Source organism: Agelaius phoeniceus, chromosome 11, assembly GCF_051311805.1.
Source record: "Agelaius phoeniceus isolate bAgePho1 chromosome 11, bAgePho1.hap1, whole genome shotgun sequence".
Classification (NCBI taxonomy): domain Eukaryota; kingdom Metazoa; phylum Chordata; class Aves; order Passeriformes; family Icteridae; genus Agelaius; species Agelaius phoeniceus.
In genome coordinates, this window is record NC_135275.1 from 3,673,836 (window position 1) to 3,688,917 (window position 15,082).

At 55.2% G+C, this 15,082-nt stretch overlaps 1 protein-coding gene across 1 annotated transcript in view; it reads left to right on the forward strand.

The window, feature by feature from the left end:
* Nucleotides 1-15,082, forward strand: part of LOC143695044 (uncharacterized) — a 37,266-nt gene that overhangs the window by 9,557 nt on the left and 12,627 nt on the right. The window contains exons 2-4 of the mRNA XM_077184778.1: nt 664-1,036; nt 1,164-1,271; nt 2,948-3,019. Of these exons, the coding sequence (XP_077040893.1) occupies nt 664-1,036; nt 1,164-1,271; nt 2,948-3,019 (553 nt within the window). The remainder of the gene's footprint in view (nt 1-663; nt 1,037-1,163; nt 1,272-2,947; nt 3,020-15,082) is intronic.

A 15,082-nucleotide genomic window follows, 5' to 3' on the forward strand; every position in this document is an offset into this window, starting at 1 on the left:
CAATGTGGTGGACGGTTAAAGGCGTTTATTGAGGGGTCTCAAGGGTATTTATGGCCTAAGGGGTTTCTCTACGTCAGACAGGGGTTTGGCTATACTTTCTAGGGTTAGTATGGAGTGGAAAGTTACTGGCATCCATAGGTTAGGGGGGCTACCTGTTTGGCTACATTCTAAGGGTGATCCTTATCTATGGGGAGGGGGGCAGAAGGATTCCTGTAATTTTCCGTCACAGCCCGAAATCTTCCCAACGCCTGTCCCTTACTACTACAAGGAAGAATGAAAATGACTAAGAGGAAAGCTCCAGAACACCCCCAGCTGCTCCCTGCTCTCTTCCCCTGAACACAACTTCATTGGAAATATCTTTTTCAGCACACTGCCTGACTCCTGAGTACAGACCCATAGTAATGACATGAAAGCTACACAGAAACTTGTGCAATAACATGAGAAGGGTGTAGTTTGAAAATTAAATGCATAGCTAGGTATTAAAAACAACTTTCCAGAGATTGTTTCCTTCTCTCTGTATTTGGCAAAGGTCAAGTAGCTTTAGTTGCTGATCAACTCTATGGGATTGAAAAAAAACCAAACCAACAAAGCACAATCCAACCACTTTCAGTCTTCATTAAAACCCATCAATTTCTCCCTGCTTTGTGCTCCTGGTCATTACAGGTGGGACTGCGGAAGAGCCATGCCAGCCATACAGGAGAAGGACCCTGCTTCATAGGGAGGAAGAGACCATTAACTCAGAAGCACTCCCAGACCAAGTGCCTCCAAGATGTCCTGGAGGAAATGGAGCTCATGCGGAGCTCCAGGGATGGGCAGATTGAAGAAGCCATCAGGTTCAGCCAGGAGCTGGAGAAGGAGCGGAAGAGCTCTCAGGAAGCTCTGGTCAGCCTGGAAGATTGCAACCGTAACCTGAAGAGGGAGCAGGCAGAGATGAAGAGGAAGGTGGAAGAGGCCAGACACGCTGTCCTGAACAGTCGTGGCAAAGTGAGGGAGCTGGAAGTGAGAGCTAAGGAGGTGCCACATCTGCAGATACTGAGTGGAAGGCAGAGCCGAGGGATGCCTGGGAGGGCACCAATCACCCAGGTGCCCTCACTGCCACTTGGGCCTGAAGGAGAATCTTCAGCAGTGTCACAGGAGCTGTTCTGTCCTGCCTTTCTTTGCAGATGAACCTGATGATGAAGATAATCCTGTTGATGAAGATGATCCTGTTGATGAAGATGATCTGGATTCCCAACCCATACCCATTAGTGGGTATCTAGGAGATGGTGAGGGTAGGTCAAGGCCTTTCCCCTGGGAGAGCTGCCACCTCAGAGCCCAAAACTCGGCCAGGGGGGCATGGCTGCATGTGCCAGGACAGAGCCATGCACGTGTGTGCCCTTGGCCTGCGTGATCCCCTCACAGCTCCTGCGGCTCAGTGGTGCCCGTGCAGATCAGCAGAGATGGCAGAAGCTTCTGTGGCTGTTGAGTTACAGGAGTGTCTGCAGGCAGGACTTTCCCAGGCCCTTTGGTGGATGTTGCACGCAAGCCGAGCTCCCATCGCAGGGGTGAGTAGTGTGTCCCTGCTGACCCCACAGGCTGAGCCCTGCTCTTGTGGCATCCATTCATGGGAAATGGAAATATTTCTCTTAAGGTCCCCTGAGAAGGAAGAAGAAACCTGGAGGAGCTAGTAAGTTCCTGAAGGAATCCCAACATCTGGAACAAAAACGGAGTGATGTGGACAGCCAGCGTGGTGGGTGCATTTCCCTCAGCCTTGTCCTGGGGCTCAGCAGCTGGGGCCTTTGGCTGCACATCTGGACACGCCGTGCCCGGCACAGCGGGAAGGGATCCATGGCAGCCTGGCTGCCCCGCTGCTGCTTCCACGCCCAGCAGGGCTGTTTCCCAGCCTGGCCTGGCTGCAGCTTCTGCCCAGCCTCTGCAGGAAGGCATTGGGCATCAGCTCACAGGCAGCCCAAACTGCACCACAGGCCATGCACACCCTGAGATCCCCTGCAATTTCCCAGTCTCTAGGCTGATCAGTAAGGGCGGGTGTTTTGATGAAAGTGGGCCCTGGCCTACCCAGCAAGTTTGTGTCTTTGTCAAGCATTGCCTCCTGAAGCTGCCGCCTTCCCATTGGGGAACAGCCCCACCTGATCCAGCTGTGCCTCCTCCTTTCTCCAGAAGTGGATGTAGAGGCTACAGTGAAGGAAGCATTTCCCAGAGGAAGCAGGGGCTCATTGGCAGCCTCTGCTGCAGGAAGGGAGGCGATGCCAGGCCCAGTGCCAGGAGGTAATTGCTGTGCCTCTGGGCCTGAGCCCTGCTGAGGCTTGAGCTGCCCTCTCTGTTGCTTGGCACTGCGGGCACAGCCTGGACAAGACGGGCACAGCCCAGAGGAATTATCCCGAGCAGGCTCAGGGCACTCGGGTACTGAGCTGTCCTGCTGGGGTCCCTCTGTGGGAGACATGTCCCGAAACCTGGGAGCGGCTGCACGGGGTGCCCATGGTGGGGAAAGGGCAGAGGGGGAGAGCAAGGCTCCAGTGGATCCTGAGAGGCCTTGGCTATGTCCTCTTCTGTTGGGAGAGCAAATCCAGAAGAAAAAGGTATAGAGAGAGAGAGGATGACAGGAAGGGAGGAAGAGAGGGCAGGACGAAGGGAGGGATGATTGTGGCACTGCCTGCTGCATTTTTCCCCTAGTGCTTTAGAAAGAGTTGCAGCTCTGGCAGTGAGAGAGCCCCAGTGCAACCTGGGCTGGTTCAGGCACCTCTCCGGGGTTGTTGTACAGGATCTGCAAAGAGAATGGGGGGGACCAGGAGCCAGCCCAGAGCTCCCCAGGCCCCTGTGCAGCTTTGGCCTTGTCCATTGACATCTGGCTCCCCTGGCCTTACCCGACCCCCTTCAATGCCCAGTTCCCAGAGGCAAAGGGGGACTCCAGCACACCATGGAACTGGGTCTGATATGTGCTCCCTTCTAGATTGGGATCGCAAATTGCATTTCCTGGATGCCATGCTGGATGATGGCTTGAAACTCTTGGAGAATGCTGGAGGCAAGTTCTCCTTGTGCCTTTCCTAACAGTGTCAATATCCTGGCATCGCTGCAGGTGCCAGGACAGAGCCATGCACGTGTGTGCCCTCGCTCTGCGCGATGCCCTCAATGCTCCTGCGGCTCAGTGGCGCCCGTGCAGATCAGCAGAGATGACAGAAGCTTCTGTGGCTGTTGTGTTACAGGAGTGTCTGCAGGGAGGACTTTCCCAGGCCCGTTGTTGGATGTTGCATACAGGCCCAGCTCCCATCACAGGGGTGAGTAGTGTGTCCCTGCTGACTCCACAGGCTGAGCCCTGCTTTTGTGGCTCCATTCATGGGAAATGGAACCATGTTGCTCTAAGTTCCTCCAATGGGAAAGAACAAAGCTACAGGAAACAAGAAACCCCATGAGCCATGCAAAATCATGCAGCAAATACTGAAGGAAATGCCTCAGGCAGGACAAGGTGGGTGCATTTCCCTCAGCCTTGTCCTGGGGCTCAGCAGCCGGCGGCTTTGGCTGCACATCTGGACACGCCCTGCAGGGCTGTTTCCCAGCCTGGCCTGGCTGCAGCTTCTCCCAGCTGCAAGAAAAAGTACTTTTTTTTTAATATGTTGTTTTGTAGGTTTGCTGGTTCTTTGTGGGTTTTTTATCTGTCTTTGAAAGCAGCCCCTCGAATGTTAATGCACACAAAAAGTTGTTTCTAAAGGGCTGGCATTGCAAAAAACCTGCCAACTTTGTCATGCAAGCCAGAGACAGCTCCCCTTGGGCTGCAGCTGGAAGGCTTGGAAATGCGTTCCAGAAACTCATGATAGGACAGTCTAATTAGCACAATTTAATGTCATTGTAATATGTGGTATAAGATAATTCATGCTTATATAAAATATACATTTAAAAAAAGTTGTGAATAAAATTGTGTCTGTAACAAAAATGTTTAAAGCCTAAAACCACAGAGAGTTAAGGCATAGACTGCTACACAAATTTGCGAAACTCCAGATGGCAGTAAGGGAAGAGAGCCTACTTAGCAAGCGAAAGGATGTTGCTAGTATGGAGATGAGCCATTCCCTGGACTATCCAGAAAACACCAAAAAGCGATGAATACTTGGTAAGTATCTTCAAACATGATAGCAATCCAGGTACCCCTAACTCAGTATCAGCATTCATCACTTCCCAGAAAAAGCATTGACCAGCCCTGCACAGAAAAAGGAGACTGCATGCATATGTGAAGCAAGGGAAAGGATAGAGGAACCTCTGCCTCAGGTGGAAAAAGCTGTATAAAACCTGCCCAACAGAGATGACCTTCGTGAATGGAGGGGATCCCATGCGATAGAGGTTGGATCAGGGTTCACCCATCACCAATACCCGGCTTGACGCTGTCCCTTTGATTGTGGCTGAGACCATATTTCAGTCCCGAAAATAAAAAATTACATTATTATTATTATTGATTTGGCCTTTTCATTTATTACCGATACCATCATGAAGTGCAAGATGTAAGTTATCCAATAAAATAATCCGAGTATTTAAATGCCAAGCAGTGGGAAAGGGCTGTGCATTGGAATGACAGGAAACAGACACAGAGGCATGATGGACAAGTTTCCCAGCCCAAGCAGACCAGAAGCACTGGGAGCACAAAGGGACACAGCCAGGAGGCCCAGCATCTCCTTGCTGAGGGCCCATTTCATGCAAGAGCCAGCCCCGTTGAGTGGGAGAGGGCGCGGCCTCAGTTGCAGCCCCGGGTGCCTCCTGTGGGCCAGGGCACGGCCCTGGCTGTAAATGTCTTGGGCTGCAGCACAGGGCCAGGCTGGAGCTCAGCAGCCTCATCAGAGCCCAGGGCCGCGGCCCTTCCCTGCCGGGGCCGAGCCTGGCCCAGCCCGGCCCGGCCTGAGCAGCCCGGCCTGGCCCCAGGGGATGGGCTCCGCCCGCCCACTGTGCCCACAGACCGGGCCCAAGGCTTTGCAAGAGGCTTTCTGCCAGCTTTGCAAAACCTCGACCGAGTGACCCTTTGCTGTGCTGACAAGAGTAAAACACCCCCTCAAATGTAACCCTGCTGCACAGCTCATGAGGGATCCCTGAACATCTTAGGAGAGGCCAGCAATACTCCTTTGTGCTTCATGAGGGATCCCTGCACCCCTCAGCAGGGACCCCAAAATATCCCTGTGTGTCTCATGAGCTCCAGGCCCAGATGACCCCAGGGAAGGAAATGTGTCGGGTCCGGCTGTCTGTCTCTGCCCCGACACGGGTAGAGTGGTTCTTTGGTGGGCGCGATGCAAAGGACGAGTCTGGACTCTTCAGCTTTCGGTCTTCAGGTTGTTTATTATTTCTTATCTACAAAAATTTTCTGTCTGCCCAACAGAGGTCTGATCTGCAGGCAGTCACAGGCACTCTCTGACCACCCACGGGGCGGTCATGTCTTTTTATACTAAAACCTACGTATACAATATTTACCTTTATTTCCCAATGCTTTTCGCCCATGTTAGCAAGTGCACCTTCACCATAAACCAATCTCTAAGTGCCAACATCATCACAGGAGATGGAGGACAAGAAGAAGAAAGAAGAAGGACAAGACACGCCCCGATCTCTCCATCTTGTCTCCATAACCCCCCTGTACCAAAAACCTTAAAGTCTATATCTCACCCTCTAAATGTGTCTCTTTTACACCTTTTACTCTAAAGTGATTCTCTTGTCCTCAGACTCTTGTTACTTCTGTGGATGGATCAAAATCAAGCCACCAAGCACTCTTGGCAACATTCCAGGGTTTTCGAGACCCCCAAGGGTTCTCCTGGCATCTCTGGACATCGGGAACGATGTGCTGAGATCCCACAGAAATGTGCCCTCAGCCCAGGCACGCTCAGCATGGGCTCCCCCAGCCCTCGGGGCCCCGCCGCTGCTCACAGCAGCCCCTGCCTGGCTCCTGCCTGCCCACACCGTGGCCATCCACGGCTGCTCCTGGCCATGGAGCTCAGCCTGTGCTGCTGCTGGGTGGGCTTTGCTGCTGCTACCACCCAGACACAGCTGTTGACGACTCCAGTTCTTTATTGAAAAATAAAATGTGGGCCAAGTTCTGCCCTGGCACAGACAGGGGCTGCCCAGCTTCACTCCTGGCCTGGGAACAGGACCAGGGGGCTCAGGGGCAGAGGGTCTCGTTTAGGAGGGGTGGGTTTTGGGAAGGCCTCGTAACGGTGCTGCAGCCACGGCAGGGCAGATAGGGGCAGACGTGGATAGCTGGAATAACTGGTAGGGAGCACTTTGTCTGAGTTTTTAGGCTCCTCTTCTGAAGCTGCAGAGGTGCTCCTGTGGAGAGAGGAGGTGGCTGAGGGCCCAGCTGCCAGTGGCACACAGGAAGCCTCGTGCACAGCAGGGCCCAGAGCTGGCAAGGCTCCCCAGCACGGCTGGAGCTGCTGGCACAGCTTGGCCCAGCTGCACAGCTGCCCCTCAAGGCCCCGGCCAGCAGGGGATGGCTCTGGGCAGGCTCCCTGGCCAGGAGCGGGCCCCAGAGCGCCTCTGCCTTCCAAGGGCAATCTCGTCCCTGCTCTTTCTCCTCCCCACCTTGCTGTGCCTCTGCCCTGTGCCCCTGGGGCTGCTCTGGGCCAGGCAGCCTCAGTGGGAGCCAGCACTGGCTGCAGCCCCAGCGGGCCCCCCAGGACAAGGCCCAGCAATTAAGAGGCCAATGAAAGCACTGGGCAGCAGCAGAACCCTTAGCAGAGTTCTTTCGACAACCATGGACTGACCACAAATCCACAGCAGACTCACTGGGAATGTTCCCTGCCTATGAGCAGCCTTTAAAGGAAGCTGTTTCAGGTAGAGAATCACAAAACACTAACCATTTTCTCTTCCAGCAATACCAGATTCCTGCACAGCAAATCACCACGCAAAGTGCTGCACCAGCCACAATGGCCATCAACTTAATCAAACAAGCTCTTTCCCAGCAGAAAACTCTTCTCCAGATGTTATCAGTACGTGTTGAGGTGCCAGCTGCATCTGTGGGAGCAATGGGGAGCGTGAGCCCGTGCTGTGCTGCACTGCTGAGCTGGCAGCACGGTGGATAGGGCCAGGACGTTCTTGCTCCGTTTCCCCCTGAGCTGGGGCCTGCAGGCACCTTGCTGCCCCTTGGCACAGGACTGCTCAGTACCCGAAGCCCTGAGCCTGCATGCCAGAATTCCTCTGGGCTGTGCCCTTCTCCTCCAGGCAATACTTGACAAAGACATGGAAAAGGACAAGGAAAATGCCCTGGGTTTGGACCAGCTCCAGGGCCCTCCCTCCTGCAAACAGCTGCCTCTCTGCATCTACCCAGAGACTGGGAAATCCCAGGGGATCTCAGGCCCGTGGTGCAGTTTGGGCTGCCTGTGAGCTGATGCCCAATGCCTTCCTGCAGAGGCTGGGAGAAGCTGCAGCCAGGCCAGGCTGGGAAACAGCCCTGCAGGGCATGGAAGCAGCAGTGGGGCAGCCAGGCTGCCATGGATCCCTTCCCGCTGTGCCGGGCACGGCGTGTCCAGATGTGCAGCCAAAGCCCCCGGCTGCTGAGCCCCAGGACAAGGCTGAGGGAAATGCACCCACCACGCTGGCTGTCCACATCACTCCGTTTTTGTTCCAGATGTTGGGATTTCTTCAGGGACTTACTAGCTCCTCCAGGTTTCTCCTTCTTTCTCAGGGGACCTTAAGAGAAATATTTCCATTTCCCATGAATGGATGCCACAAAAGCAGGGCTCAGCCTGTGGGGTCAGCAGGGACACACTACTCACCCCTGCGATGGGAGCTGGGCTTGCGTGCAACATCCACCAAAGGGCCTGGGAAAGTCCTGCCTGCAGACACTCCTGTAACTCAACAGCCACAGAAGCTTCTGCCATCGCTGCTCAGCTGCACAGGCACCACTGAGCCGCAGGAGCAGTGAGGGGATCGCACAGGGCGAGGGCACACACGTGCATGGCTCTGTCCTGGCACCTGCAGCCATGCCCCCCTAGCCCAGCTTTGGGCTCTGAGCTGGCAGCTCTCCCAGGGGAAAGGCCTTGACCTACCCTCACCATCTCCGAGATACACACTAATGGGTATGGGTTGGGAATCCAGATCATCTTCATCAACAGGATCATCTTCATCAACAGGATTATCTGCAAAGAAAGGCAGGACAGAACAGCTCCTGTGACACTGCTGAAGATTCTCCTTCAGGCCTGAGTGGTAGTGAGGGCACCTGGGTGATTGGTTCCCTCCAAGGCACTCCCTCAGCTCTGCCTTCCACTCAGGAGCAGGGCCAGGGGGGCCTCGTGCCTGCAGTGGCCCCACACCGGGATGGAAGGAGCCCCTTGTGGGGCAGTCGGGGCAGAAAGGACTCCCTGGAGCTGCCAGCAGCTCTAAACCCAGCCCCAGGCAGGGCCAGGGCTTGGCAGTGGCAGCAGGAGTAGCTCAGGCTCCCTGGGGCTGGCAAAGGAGCTGAGAAAGGCTCAGCCCCGGGGCACAGCCCTGGGCCCAGCCCCTTCCCTCTCTGCTCTTCTCCGTGGCTGCACAGAGCACACAGAAGGACACACGGCCATTGCACATGGGAGGAGGATGGATTCCTCCCACTGATGGGCACAAGAGCAGAAATTTGGAGGCCAGGATTTCCAGAATCCATCAAACTTCAGAGGATCTTAAGGGAAATGATGCAGTAATATTACTTGGACAGTGATTACTCTGTTAGGAAAGGGTTGCTGATAGCCTACCTTCACCAAGCTCCAATATCCTTAAGCCCTGCTTTACCAGCCTTTCCAAATGATGCAAGTCACGATCCCAGTCTAGAAAGGAGCACAGATGGGAACGGTTCCATGCTGCGCTGGGATCCCCTTCTATAGGGAACCCAGCACTGAGAGGGGTTCAGGTAATGCTGTGTGCCAGGAGTGCCAAGCAGCAGAGAGGGCAGCTCAAGCCTCAGCAGGGCTCAGGCCCAGAGGCACAGCAATTACCTCCTGGCACTGGGCCTGGCATCGCCTCCCTTCCTGCAGCAGAGGCTGCCAATGAGCCCCTGCTTCTTCTGGGAAACTGAGGCTTCAGCACAGCCTGTCCTTCCATCTCTGCAGAAAGGAAAAGGGACAGCTGGATCAGGTGGGGCTGTTCCCAATGAGAAGGTAGCATCTTCAGGAGGCAATACTTGTCATAGTAATGGATAAGATGCAGCACAAAGATCAGGTTATTGGGGCTGCTCAAGGGCCTTCCCCCCTCCAAATAGCTGCCCCTCCAGATGTGCTAAGAGACCGGGAAATTGCAGGAGATCTCAGGCCCATGGTGCTGTTGGGGCTCTCTGTCAGCTGAAGCCCAATGCCTTCCTGCAGAGGCTGGGCAGAAGCTGCAGCCAGGCCAGGCTGGGAAACAGCCCTGCAGGGCGTGGAAGCCGCAGCGGGGCAGCCAGGCTGCCATGGATCCCTTCCCGCTGTGCCGGGCACGGCGTGTCCAGATGTGCAGCCAAAGGCCCCGGCTGCTGAGCCCCAGGACAAGGCTGAGGGAATGCACCCACCATGGTGTCTCTCCAGGTCACTCAGCATCCTGTCCATGGGTTTGGACGCCTCTAGAGACTTACTGTCTCCCCCAGGCTTGTTCCTCCCTCTTGGAGGACCTTAAGAGAAGTGTTTGCATGTCAGAAGAGTGGATCCCACAGAAGCAGGGCTCAGCCTGTGGGGTCAGCAAGGACACACTACTCACCACTGCGATGGGAGCTGGGCTTGTGAGCAGCAACCAGGAAAGGAGCCTGAAAAGGCCTCCCTGCAGACACTCCTGTAACTCAACAGCCACAGAAGCTTCTGTCACCTGGTTCCTGCCAGGTTGTCAATGATTATTCTCTGAGGGCAACATTGACAACATACCTGCAGGAGGCTTATGGGACTGCAAATCTTCATGGATCCATGCCGCTGGAGAAACCTTCCAAGTAAGATCATCTAGAGGGAAGCAAACACTCAAACCCATTTCCATGGTGTGCTGGGATCCCCTTCTGACTCAGGGAACTGGGCCCTGCAAGGGGTCGGGTAAGGCCATGGGAGCCAGATGTGAATGGACAAGGCCAAAGCTGCACAGGGGCCTGGGGAGCTCTGGGCTGGCTCCTGGCCATTCTCCACCCTCTTTGCAGGCCCTGTGACACATCCTTGGAGAGGAAACAGGGGCTGCCCAGGGCCCAAGGGGACTCTCTCCCTCCCCCAGAGGAAAACCCTCCCTAAAGGCCCAGGGAAAACCATCCCCAGCGCTTCCCGGGGAGCAGGGAGCGCTGTCCCGGCAAAGGGGAGCCAGGCTGCCGGCTCACCTGCTCGCCGCGCTTGCAGCGGAGCAGCCTGGGCAGCCCTGGCAGGCAGGGCCACGGCCAGGAGGAGCAGGAGGAAGAGGCGCAGAGCAAGGGCCATGGTGCCTTGCCCTCTGCCAGTCCTGCAGCTCTTGCTGTCACTGCTGTCCTGCCACCGCTGTCCCAATGCCAGCACCACTGCTGCCACCGCCGCTGCTGCTGCAACAGTTGTGCTCAAGGACTGACTGCTCGCTCCTCGTGCTGCTGTGCAACCGTGGGGCTCTGGCACCTCTGTGACCTCAGAGCCTGCTGTGACCTCACGGCTGGGGCAGGATTTTTTGGAATGGATCTCAAGAGTTGCCCTTCCAGCGAGGAGAGGATGTCCCTCCCTGTACCTCTTTGCAATCTTGGTATTTTTTATTCACAAGAAGTGAATTATACGATATTGGACAAGTGAGACTTTTCGTGGTAATACATAGAACAGCAATGTCAAGTTAAAAATTCAACTCACGTTGGTGATTCCCACTATTGCAGGCAGCAGCTGCCCTGCCACGCTGACATCAAGTCCCCGCTGTGCACTATGCTGCCCCTTGGTCCATTTTTAAAAAGTGAAGACCTTGATTCCAAAACTTACAAAAATAATGCAACACAGGACATCAGGATAGCTGCAGGGTTTAGGGGACACCCAAACCCACTGCACATCATATGGGTGTCCTCAGCCACCCTAAAATCCCCCTGTGTGCCTCACAAGAGACCCCCCGAGCCCTGCTCAATTTACAGATGCCCCTGCACACCTTTGGACATCCATTAAATTCCTTGCACAACTTCTTGGTGTCCCCAGTCCCCTGCACAGCACAGAGGTTACCCAAGGCCCCTGCATGCCTTTAGAGGGATGCAAACATAACATTCAGGGAGCAGCAACAGTGCTGAGCTATCTTCTGTGTGTGTGAGTTCACCATGTGTCCCTGGGTGAACAGATGAGGCCTGGGGGGAAAACCCCACGCTGCTCATAAGAGATCCTGGGCTGCCACAGGCCCAGTCTCTGTCGGGCTCTGAGCTCATCCCTCAGGCTATGAAGGAATTCCTTCAGAGTCCAGCCTCTTTCCATTGCTCTCAAGGCAAGCACGTACTGATGGCTTCCCTCTTTTCCCGGGCATGACACTGGAGGAGCTCCAGGCCCAGATGATGCCAGGGAAGGGAATGTGCCCTCAGCCCAGGCACGCTCAGCATGGGCTCCCCCAGCCCTCGGGGCCCCGCCGCTGCTCACAGCAGCCCCTGCCTGGCTCCTGCCTGCCCACACCGTGGCCATCCACGGCTGCTCCTGGCCACGGAGCTCAGCCTGTGCTGCTGCTGGGTGGGCTTTGCTGCTGCTACCACCCGGACACTGGGCTGCCAGCTCCATCTCTTTATTGCAACACAAGAGCTGATTCGGGAAGTGCTGCAGTGCCGATTTCTTCAGCCCGATTGGCTGCCAACACCAACACCCAGAGTTGGCCGCCCCCAGCAAACTGTCAGCTCTGGGCTTTGGCTGTAGGGCACAGCTGCTTGACAGCACGGGTGGACTGCCTTGGGGGTAGGGACAAGGAACAGGGAGACATATTCTGTAGGTTTAGTCCCTGCAGAGTCAGCGACACAAAGACACTGAATTAAAGGCATACATCGATTCCTAAACTGAAGAGGTCCCTCCCTGGGGAGGATACAATCTTTAGCCAATTGGGACAAACTGAGGGTGGAACACAAGGCGGGGAATACAATGTTTAAACCAATAGAGGATTACAGGGGAGGAGGTCAACTTAAACAAACCAATAGGGTTTCAAAGGATACCGAATGGATAGGGAAGTTTCTAGAGAAAGGGGCAGGCTTGGGGAGGGATTGACATTCAATGGGAGGCGGAACAGGGAACAAAAGGGCATGTCTTTGGGGAGATGGACAACTGGGGCAAAACCAACAATGCAGGGGGAATAGGAGCAACCCATTTCTAATAAAATATAGTATAACAATACCAAATAAGGGGGAGTTATCAAACTGACTATTAGGACCAAAACACAGTCAAAAACAGGCAACGCAACCGGGAAGCTCGCAGTCAGGGCTCTTTTGAGCACTTCCAAATCCTTTCCTGGCATCAGTAGAAGGCCAAACTTGCCCTTATCACACAAGCAAACAGAGTGTTCCCCAACAGCAACCCATTCTGAGCTCCTCTGAAAAATGCGTATTTTATGATTGGCTTTTTGCAAATATAGTTGCCACAGGACACCAAAATCTCTCACAGAGAAAGAATTTATTGCTGACCTATCAGAAGAAACTAACTTCTTCCTGCCTCGCTCAGCCCTCACGAAGCCGGTTAGGATTAAGAGGGAGAAGTTGACGATGTCCAGACAGAATCCTGAGTTTGAACGGAATTTATGCATCATAAATGAGATGGATCAATATGCAACTGGTTATTGTTTTTAAGGGTTAATCCTCCATTAACGTGTTTCCTTTTTCGGGCTCATGCTGCCCAGAAAATAGGTACCCAGATGACCGTAACTCTTTCTTTCTACTGTCTCCTATTGTCCTAATCCAAATTGTCCAAAATTTTTATCACTCTAATGATATCGCTATTTTTATAACTATTGTATTACTATTAAGCTTTTGAAATATAAAAACATGTGATTGCCATTTTTCACACCCCTTCTGGGAATCAGGAACACGTGTGGTGGGTCCGGCTGCACCTGTGGGAGCAAAGGGGAGCGTGAGCCCGTGCTGTGCTGCACTGCTGAGCTGGCAGCACGGTGCGTACGGGCAGGACGTTCTCCCTTTCCCCCAGAGCTGGGGCCTGCAGGCACCTTGACGCCCCAGGGCACAGGCTGTGCCACCCAACAAAGCCCAGCAGGCCAGGAGGGGAGCCCGGGGCCAGCACAGCTGCTTGGGCAGTCGCTGCTTGGAGGGACACGGGCCAAACCCATCTCTGAGCAGCCACTGCCAGCCCTGGCCCTCCCTGCCCCATGACAGCTCCCCCAGCCCCAGGGGACAGAGTCAGGCCCTGTCAGGACCCAGTGCAGCCCCTGCCCAGTCGGGAGCCAAGGCTGGCTCTGGCCCTGGGCTCGTGGCAGGGCTCCCGCTCGGGGCTGCTCCTGTGCCTTGGGCCTCTGGGCACTCAGGGCTGGCTCTGGAGCAGCTGCAGCGGGAGGGACGTTGGTGCACGAGTCCCCTTTCCCCGGGGCTGTGAACCAGCTCCAGAGGCCTCCAAGCCTCCAGAGGCGCCTCCAGCTTTGTCTGCTGTCCTGGCACCTGCAGCCATGCCCCCCTGGCCCAGCTTTGGGCTCTGAGCTGGCAGCTCTCCCTGGGGAAAGGCCTTGACCTATCCTCACCATCTCCCAGAGGCTCAGTCCTGGACGTGTGTTGGGAAGCCAGATCACCTTCAGCAACAGGTTCAGCTGCAAAGAAAGGCAGGACAGAACAGCTCCTGTGGCACTGCAGGAGATCCTGAGGCTGCAGGCAAGGCTCAGCCCCGGGGCACAGCCCTGGGCCTGGCCCCTGCCCTCTCTGCTCCTCTCCATGGCTGCACAGAGCGCATGGATGGAGACACTGCCATTGCACACGGGAGGAGGATGGACAGCTACATGCTCCTTCCTCGACTGACAGCGATCCTGTGGGATCCCTCAGGGCTCCAGAAGGCAGCTGGACATATTTTCCTGAATCCGTCAACCTTGAGATGGTCTTAAGCGAAAGGGCAAAGGTATGAGCTCTTGCCACCTGGTCTCTGCAAATTCTGTCAGGAAAGTACATTGAGAACTTGCCTTCAGCATTTCCCAAGGGATTCGAGCCATAATCCAGCAGGGCTTCCACATAATCCATATCCTGCTCCCAGTCTAGAAATTAACACAGATAAGCCCCATTTCCATGGTGTGCTGGGATCCCTTTCTGCCTCAGGGAACTGGCCACTGCAATGGGGTCAGATAAGTCCATGGGATCCAGATGTGAATGGACAAGGCCATAGTGCACAGGGGACTGGGGAGCTCTGGGCTGGTTCCTGGTCACTCTCCACCCTCTTTGCAGGCCCTTTGTAACATCCCTGGTGTGGTGGCTGGAGCAGCCAAGGGCCCGTTTTGGTTCTCTCAGTTGTACAAAGGAAACCCTCCTTTCATCCCTGGGGAAACCTGAAGCAGGCAGTGCTGCAAATATTCCACGCAAACTCCCTCCCTCCACTCCTCCCAACCTCTGTGCCTCCTTCTTCTGGGACACTTCCACCAGCCCACGGGGACATAGCCAGGCGCTCCCAGGACTCACTGGAGCCTTGTTCTCCCCCTCTGCCCTTTCCCCACCATGGGCACCCCGTGCAGCCGCTCCCAGGTTTCGGGACGTGTCTCCCACAGAGGGAGCCCAGCAGGACAGCTCAGTACCCGAGTGCCCTGAGCCTGCTCGGGATAATTCCTCTGGGCTGTGCCCGTCTTGTCCGGGCTGTGCCTGCAGTGCCAAGCAGCAGAGAGGGCAGCCCAAGCCTCAGCAGGGCTCAGGCCCAGAGGCACAGCAATTACCTCCTGGGACTGGGCCTGGCATCACCTCCCTTCCTGCAGCAGAGGCTGAAAATGAGCCACTGCTTCCTCTGGGAAATAGTTCCTTCAGTGCAGCCTCTTCATCTGCTTCTGGAGAAAGGAGGAGGCACAGCTGGATCAGGTGGGACTGTTCCACAATGGGAAGGTGGCGTCTTCAGCACCCAGAACTTGTGAAAGAAATGGTTTAGTATCAGGAAATCATACAAAATTTCTGGAGAGGCCAGGGCACACTTTCATCAAAACACCCACCGTTACTGATCAGCCTGGAGACTGGGAAATTGCAGGGCATCTCATGCCCTTGGTGCAGTTTGGGCTGCCTGTG